The 9,089-nt window shown below is 26.6% G+C and overlaps 1 protein-coding gene across 4 annotated transcripts; it reads left to right on the top strand.

The window, feature by feature from the left end:
• The first annotated feature begins 1,304 nt into the window (after positions 1 to 1,304).
• LOC117919890 (PHD finger-like domain-containing protein 5A) lies at positions 1,305 to 5,692 on the top strand. 4 transcript variants are annotated; one of them, XM_034837173.1, is made up of 3 exons: positions 1,352 to 1,395; positions 1,705 to 1,761; positions 4,412 to 5,692. In XM_034837173.1, the coding sequence occupies exon 3, from the start codon at positions 4,440 to 4,442 to the stop codon at positions 4,770 to 4,772; it is 333 nt and encodes a 110-aa protein (XP_034693064.1). In that variant the 5' UTR covers positions 1,352 to 1,395; positions 1,705 to 1,761; positions 4,412 to 4,439; the 3' UTR covers positions 4,773 to 5,692. The 4 variants fall into 4 exon arrangements, with proteins under 4 accessions (XP_034693065.1, XP_034693064.1, XP_034693063.1 ...); XM_034837172.1 differs by having other exon boundaries at positions 1,360 to 1,395; positions 1,705 to 1,816; XM_034837174.1 differs by lacking the exon at positions 1,705 to 1,761 and having other exon boundaries at positions 1,305 to 1,395.
• The last annotated feature ends 3,397 nt before the right edge of the window (positions 5,693 to 9,089 follow it).

The following is a 9,089-nucleotide window of genomic DNA, read 5'->3' as shown; positions in this document are numbered from 1 at the left end:
CATCATGTGGGACACATTGAAAGCTTTTTTTCATGTTTGTAGAACTATAATACTTTGGTTCATACATTTAAGGTTATATAAAATGTTAATTCAAATTCGCAATGTTATGTTATTCACCTTTTTCCTTGATAATTTAAACAAATAAGACTCAAATGCATCCTAAAGTCTAAATGAAAAAAATTCTAACTAAACAAATCGTTACAACCATAACCTATTTTTCTTTCATATAATTAACAAATTATACATTTTAGCCAAGACATAAGTTCAAATCATACTTAATAAGGAATAACCTAAAATCATAATCATTGGCATTAATTTTCATATGAAAATATAAAATTTTAAAATAATATAAACAATTTGTTTAGTTATTTTAAAACTTAAAAATAATATGAAAAAATAATTTTCTTTAATTCACATGTGATAAAATTCATAAAACAAAAAAATATTTTATTTACCATAAATATATAAATTTTTATGGGAATGCATGTAGGCGAAATTATTTTCTCAAAATTTTAAAGAAAATATGAAAAAATAAAGATACAAAATATATATATAATTTTAAAACAGTTGTAAAGAAAAAATTTATTAAGGATAATTTGTAAAAAAAAATAATTTTACACTGACAATGGAAAATTTATTACTCCAAAACGAACTTTAAGGAAATTTGGTACATCGTTAAGAAATTTTGATACATCTATAATTTATACTAAAATTAAAAATAAAAAAGCAAAGTTTTAAAATCTCATATATTTTTTTAGTTGATGTATGGTTACATGAGTTCCCCTTAAAGATATTTGTGAAATTAAAGTTAGTAACTATGGTTTTAAAGAAAATTATAAAACCACAATTTGTGATTATGGTTTTAAAGAAAATTGTAAAATCACAGTTTGTGACTTTGGCTTTTAGAATATTTTTAAAATTATAGTTTGTAATTGTGCTTTTATGATTATTATGATAAATAATATTAAAATCACAATACCATTAAAATATGGGTGAATTAAAAATAATTTTAAAATCACAGTTTATGACTATGATTTTAATGATATTTTTAAAATTTTTAAAACAACAGTCACTAACTATGATTTTTTACACTAAAAAAAATTCATATGAACGCGGGTACTATTCTTACCGTTTTTTTTTTCTACCAATGGATTATTTTGTACTTAACCTATCTTGGTTCGAAAGCCAAGCCAATTTTTGAGGTTTGAGCTTTGAGCTTTGACCAAGCAAATACCTCTTCGTGGCGACGGGGGGTCGTTTAAGAGGGTAGAATGGTAAATATACTTTCTGGATTCCTTGCCATGCAAGCCTAGGATCAGCTATTTAACTAACAAAATTGGAATGTACCCACATCCGAGTTGAGAAAGCTCAAAGGTCAGCACAGCTCAGGCGCAGGTTAGATCTCTGTTCCTTTTTTTCTTTTTTTTTCTTTTTTTTCTTTTTTAAATTTCATTATCCAAAGTGCTCTCCCTTTTGCCTTAATTTTTCTCTGTTTTAATCTAGGGATTTATTATATGATTCTATAATTGACCAAACCCTGGCTTGTTCAAATTCAATCTGTTTGTTTTGACGGAAAATAGTTCTGGAAATATTTATTTTCTTGGAGATTCTAATTTGTGCTGCTAAAACAGAGTTTGGGATTTAAATAGTAGCCACAATTTTCAAGGATTAGGTGTATAACTTTCATGCCCTTTTGGCTGGCAGATGTTTGTGATTTATTCACCTAGACGCTAGAAGAAAAGTAACTTTGAAGCTTGTACGGTACGTTGACAAATAAAGGATCAGCTCAAATAAGCTTGAATAATGATTAAATGAGTTAAGCGTTTCTTCAATGACCTCTTCTATTTCTTGTCTGCCGTTTTCTCAGAAGCCAAACAAAATTTTATTCTAAATAAGTTTACGGATTGACTCTGCGTTGATAAGACTCCTTGATTGTTTCTAGTTTAGGGTTCGTTTGGCTGCATTTTTAGAAAATACTTCAAACATAAAAAGCATGTTTGAATAAAAATTGGCAAAATTTAGAATACATCTTTTAAAAGTTAAAAAATCACTAATCAGCATTCATTTCCATGGAATGTATTGTAGGAAATCACTGCCTCTTGATAACCCTGTTGGCTACCAGTTGAAAATTAAATTCTAAACTTCATTTTCCCTAATGTTTGTTAAATGTCATTATTTGTCATTGAAGAAGAGTATACTTGTAACGGCCCACATTTATTTTTAGGAGTAAAATTGTAAATTAGGATAAGATAAATTAATTAATAAGAGTAGAAAGGTCTTTTCATATTTAAAAGCTCTAGATATAAATTAGATTTTAATGATTTTTTTACGCAGAAGCTTAGAGTTTGAAAGTTTAGATTAGTATTTTAGATTTGTTAAATAGTTTTAAATACTTTAAAAAAAAATCTCATTTAGGGATTGTTTATTTAATTTTTTTAAATAAAAAAATTAAAAATTTATGAGCATATGTTGATGTATTAATGAGGGGAATTTTAAATGAGTAGATTTAAATAATGAAAGAAAAATAAATAAATTAAAGAAAAATGAATCATAGATCTTTAAAAAAAATAATCATAATATGAAAAAGGAGTATAAGAAAAGTATATGACTATTAATCTAGATACCAAAGTGTTTTTACTTTGGGAATAAAAAAGCAAACAAACCTGTAACTTTATTGTGTTAAGTTTGGTAGTTGGGAAAAAGAAAAAGAGAAAAAGGCCAAGGAATGGCCTTTGCTTTGTACAGTTGACTTGGTTAAAAGAGAAAAAAAAAAATAAAAGAAAAAAAAAATGTATTTGGTTGTGGTGGAGCTGTTGGGAGAATATATAATAGTTCTATAAATATATTTTTTTAAAATAAAATAAATAGGTTTTTGAGAGATTTACTTTAAAAAAATAATATTATATTGATAGAATTTCTGGAATAGATTTTGGAAAAAATGCAACTTTTATTAAATTGTTGTTGATTAGGAAGTTAGAAATAGTATTGGTCATTTAATAAAGGAAATTATTAGGATTCTCAAATCTATAAATTTAGATAAATAGTCAATAGTGATAGCTTTTATTTTTTTTTTCATGTCAAGTGATGAGTAAATTTTTGGGGTTAAATTCTTTAAGGGTTCTAAGTGTTTTTAATGAAGGGAAATTAATGTAGATTTTGTAAAAGAAAACTATTTTCTTTTTATATGTTATTTTGAAATGTGTAAAATGTTATTTTTGTTTTTATCCATAGATTAAATATATTTTGCGTGAAAAATATATTATAACAATTTTTTTTTTTTGGTTTCTTACAAAAAAATATGGAGATATTATATTTTTGTAAGTTTAAATAAATGAAACAAAGTATTTTGACTCTAGTTTGTTTGGTTATAACCAACGGGATATAATAGTTAACATTTTGGTCTTAGTTAATGAGATATAACAGTTGACTTTTTGGTTTGCATTTAGCGAATGTAATTACTTTAAAACTCAGCCTCTAAGGGTTTGGTTAGAAGTTACTGGTACTGATAATGTCTGATTCTATCCACTTTAAAAGGAATAAATTTGAGGTTAGTCACTTATTTGTAAAGTCTTACCTAACTGTGTACCATTTGTCATTCTATAACAAAGTAAAAATCTTTTGAATATATTTTATTTGGATTTGATATGAAATTGTGTTGAAATAAACATGAAAATGTTTAATTAAAATTTTTTTAATTTATTGGTACGTTGAACTCAAAAGTTTTTATGAAAAGGATTATGCATTATATTTCCTATTTGTAGTCATAATTGAAAATGTTTAATTCATGAAACTATATTAATATTTCTTATTAGGTTTTGAGCTTATTCGTTTTTGTTGACAATTTTTTAGGTACTCTCAATTCAAGCGAGAATTAACAATGAGGATAAGATTTTGTCATTGTTAAAATTTTGGTTTAAACTTTACATCGGACATTATTTAGATGTTAGAATTTAATTACTAGTGAATTATTTGAGTTTGGAGTTTTTAAACAATAACACTTTGGTTAATATATTAGTTTTAAAGTTAAGATTTGAATATTATTTAATTTTGTTCTACTACTTTAAACATAAATTTGGTAATTAGTAACTTTTAATCATAAGATGAAGATTTGTGTTGTTTCTAATTTGAGCCTTCAAGCTTGAGGTGTGAAATAGTTGTCACCCCCTTGAAGTGGGTCCTGGGGTGTGACAATACTTCATGTTGAAAAGGATACAAAATAAAGAACAGTATCAGAAGTTCATAGTTAGGGTTGAAACTGGCTCTAGTTGCATGCTACTTCCAACTCAGTAGTTATATTTGTTGTTATGTACTTGATTTATGAGCTGCGACATTGCCTTTTGTTTTATTTTCTTCAGAAAAAAAAAAAAAATCTAACAAGAAAAAATAATGCCATTTTCATAAATTCCTGCAGGAAACAGGAACTTGACACTGCAGAAGATATGGCCAAGCATCATCCAGATTTAATTATGTGCCGCAAGCAGCCAGGAATTGCTATTGGACGTGTATGTGACAAATGTGATGGTAAGTGTGTAATCTGTGACTCCATGGTGCGTCCTTGCACCCTTGTTCGGGTTTGTGATCAATGCAATTATGGCTCCTTCCAGGGACGTTGCGTTGTCTGTGGAGGGATTGGGATTTCTGATGCCTATTACTGCAAAGAGTGTACGCAGCTGGAGAAAGATAGAGATGGGTGTCCAAAAATCGTCAATTTGGGAAGCGCCAAAACTGATTTATTCTATGAAAGAAAGAAATATGGTTTCAAAAAACGATGAAAACAGGTAATCCTTTTTCTACTGGTTGCTTGAGATCATTCCTTGTGTTCTAAAAGTGGTGGTAGCAAACTTGCATTATGGGAGTCTTAGGGGTAAAACTGCATTATTTATGGTAGTCTTCTTTAAACAGATTTCATGGTTACTCAGGCTTAAAAGTAATCAAAGGAATGTTCCATCTATTCCTTTGATAATGTTGTCGTTGATGATGTTCTTGGCTCCTTGTCATTGAAGTATGCCTCTTTACACTGTTTGTAAATTTTACCTGTGATTAAGCAAAGTTGTGTATTTTGGTAGCTAATTGGTGAGCTGAATATTTACTATGGGCAAGATCCTTTGTCTTTCCCATGTCAGCCATCATTGTTGGGCATTCTTCTAATTTTGTTATTTTGGAAACTAGGAAACAGAATTTTTGATCTTTCAGTCGCATGTTTGGCAGTTCCTAATGTTCTTTTTAGGTCATACAATAGGAAATCATTCAGTGTCATTTGTCTTTGGAAAGTTCATCAATTCCACGATTAATACATAAGTCACGTCTAGAACGCGGGAATAGAGAATTAGAAATCAATTCCATTCTCATTCATTAACATATGAGAATTGTTTTTTTAAAATGGGAATAGCGATAAAAAAAAACTTAATATTATGGAAATTAAATTTCATTCTCACTCAGATTTTGATTCTTCTTTTCTATATGATATTAAGATTCATCTTCATTCCCATCCTGTTTTTATTCTTATTCCCACATTTTAAACATGCGTGCATCTTTCCCAAATGAAGCGCATCAATGATATCTCCAAGTGATCCATTCATTCTCTTTGAATTTTCATTGTTGGAGAAGAGGTGCTAGTTTTGTTGTGATTTTGTTTACAATGTCAATAATCATGACCTGTGATTAAATTGAAGCTGAGTATTTTTCTGTGGTCCACTGTTGGCTACGAGCAGATGCATCCTTCTTCCATCCCAGCTCAGATCAATTCATTTTATTGAATTGGTACGAGGGAATGGGAATGGAAATCAACATTTTGTTTTTATTTCTATTTCTCCTTGAATAACAATAAATTTATGATTACAATTCTTGAGTTTCAATGTTTTAGGAATATAAGATTGAAGTGATTATTTGTTTCAATTTCAATATTTGGTAACAATGGGATGAGAATAGAAAAAAAAAATATATATATATATATATTGATAATAACATTCTTACATATAGTTTAAAATAATTTTTCATTTTTATTTAAGATTTTTTTGGGTAAATAATAAGACTAAAAATAATATTTACTCAATAAATAAAAATTAATTAAAAAGCCATGCAAACTTAATGAAAATGGAGTAAAATAGAATTTGAAATGTTTTATATCATTTCTTGAATCAAGGGAGTCGAAATACCTACAATTGGACATCAATTCTTACATATAAATGAGATTTCAATTGTACTAGAATCGTTGTATGCTTCGTTTTCATTGTCATTTGAGTTATCAAACATATGAATAGATGAGAAAATGAATGAAATGTCCGTACTCACTTCTCCCGGTGCCACCTACCAAACTAACTGTTGTCGACTTTCTACGTTGCATATTTAGGTGCTGCAGGAGAAATTTCCAGGAAAAATTTTGTTTGATAATTTAAAACTTTCCTTCCCTTTCCTGCAGTGAAGCTAACTTAATTCTCTTTCTTTGATTGTCTTGTAGAAAGTAAAGGTGAACAACAGAATTATTCAGTTTGTAGGAAGTGTTGTTTTATTGAATGTGAGTAAATGAAATTCTCATAATAAAATGAATCTAATTGACAAAGTTTTAGAATAATTTAAGTTATTAAAAATACCTAACATGTAGAATAATTGGAAGTTTAATGCATGGTTCCATTGGTGCTCGCCTTAACATTAGTTTCACGGTTGGAACGTCGAGAAGAGTTTAAAGCCATTCGAGATGGGATCCTCGGATTGTTGTTAAGAAAGGAATGTGATATTTGAAAGAATTAAGGAGTACACGGTCACATATAATATATTAAAAATCTTGTAGTAATAAGGTATTTATATTCAAATTATGTTAGATATCTCAATAGTAGGAAATCGACATCCGGATTTCGAAATTTAAATTCAGTTTCAAAGTCATTGAGAATTTTATAGATAATTCCATTGCAATTTTCTTCTCAAAAAATAACAAGACCTCAAGCGCATCAATGGTTATTCGATATAATTTACCGGAAGAGAAAGAATGAAAAATCATGTAGTGTCAATTGAACATATCAATACCGATGATTCTAAACCTTTTTCCCAATGAATACTAAAAAATGTTAAGGAAAATTATTTTTTTCCAATGAATACTAAAAAATGTTAAGGAAAATTATTTTCTTGGATTTGATTGTCATATAAAAAATACAAGAAAAAATAAAATCAAATATAATTAAAATTAATTAAAAATTTATATATTTTTAAATCATTTAATTTTTATGTTGATAAGTTAAAATAAATAAAATGAATTTAAAGTAGGGAATAAAAATAATTTATTAACCTTATATCTATTTTTTATTTTATTTCACTTTTTCTTTCATTATTTGTTTTTTCTCTATTTTCTTTCTCTTAAATTTTTCCTTAGGTTTTTCGAGAACAAAAGTAGCCTTGAGGAACCAATTATGTTTGTGGGTATAATAAAATTATTGTGTTTTAAAATAACCTTAAATTATTTTAAAATTTAATGAAGATTATTGTTTTTTTTTCTTCTCATAGCAAGATTTCTTTCTCTTAAATAACCTTAGATCACATTTTTAATAATATTTAAAACAAGATTATTGTATTATTTGACATTAAAGTTGGATCATTAAAGTTTGTGGGTATAATAAAATTATTGTAGCCCAAGTTCTTAATTACATGTTGTTTGAGCAAGAAAATTGTTAATATATTTAAAATTACATTGAAAACAATAAAAATGTAATATAGGACTCCGTGATCTATATCAATAGTTTATTTATTTAAGTTAAATTATTTTGGAATTTAAAGTGATTGTGATTATGAGCGACTCTTAATGAATTTAGCAAAGGAAAACTTTATTATAGACCAAGTAGGAAAACGTTGGAACTAAGAATAGTCTTAATGATCACATTTAAGTTTTCCTTTCTTAAAAGTTTTGATTCATGATTTCCATGCATGAACTTTAGCCAGTTAAATTAGATTCATCTTGAACCATAAAGCACTTATATATAAAAGAGCTATTGGCTAGTCCCACCACTACAAATTATTAAAGCATTTTTTTTCTTTTTATATTCATCACTAAAGAGTACATGAAAAATAAAATAGGAAAATAAAGATAAGAAGAGAAGATGGAGACAAATACACATAAATCTTCTAACTATACTAAAGCAAGCATCATGAATCAAAGTTTGTTTTCTTAGATATTATTTTTTGAAGTTTGATAGTAGTCACCAAATAAAATAAATTTCCAACACAAGGTATTAAGACACAAAAGACGTGATTTAGGTACAAATAACGTAATCAAGTTACAAAAAATATAACTAAGGTACAAAATGTATTACAAAATATGTGATAATGATACTAAGGTACTAAAAATGTTATCAAAGTATTAATGTACAAAAATATAGTCTATATAGAAAGAATATAACTATGATATGAAGACTGTGATCAAGAAATTAAAATACGAAAAATGTGACATAAATACAAATGATGTAACTAATATATAAAAAATATTATCAAGGTAAGGTGGATGCGAATGCAAAAAACATAACTAAGGTGTAAAATGTCTTATATAAAAGTACCAAGGCATGAAAAATGTTACCAAATACAAAAAATGTGATTAAGGTACAAAAAAATATGACCAATGTATTGAGATACATAAAATCTAACCAATGTAGGTACAAAAATATAACTTAGGTATAAAAAAATATGATCAAAATACAAAAAGTATCATTGAGATATGAAAGATGTAATTGAGGTACAAAAAATATGACAATGATTTTAAGGTATAAAATTTGTGATTTGAGTAAAAAAAAAGTGACAAAAATATAAATAAATAAATAATTTTATTATCATTTAATATAATAATGATATTGATACATTCGTATTTGTATAAAATAAATAAATAAATATTATCTTAAAGCAATGAGCCTTTTAACTTCATTATATTTTCTTTTTGTTATGAAAATAAAATTCATCTTCAACATGCTAAGTTTAAAAAAACCTTTAGTTTTTCATTGTCCTTACCAAAATAATTCAATAACAAAAATAAATAAATAAATTTTAATTTTTATGTTCACTAAAATGATAAGTGTTAAATATAATGTATATAATTATTTTTATCTTAATCCATC

Source organism: Vitis riparia, chromosome 8, assembly GCF_004353265.1.
Source record: "Vitis riparia cultivar Riparia Gloire de Montpellier isolate 1030 chromosome 8, EGFV_Vit.rip_1.0, whole genome shotgun sequence".
Lineage (NCBI taxonomy): Eukaryota > Viridiplantae > Streptophyta > Magnoliopsida > Vitales > Vitaceae > Vitis > Vitis riparia.
The sequence above is the reverse complement of the archived record's forward strand: the minus strand, read 5'-3'. Positions and strand labels throughout refer to the sequence as shown.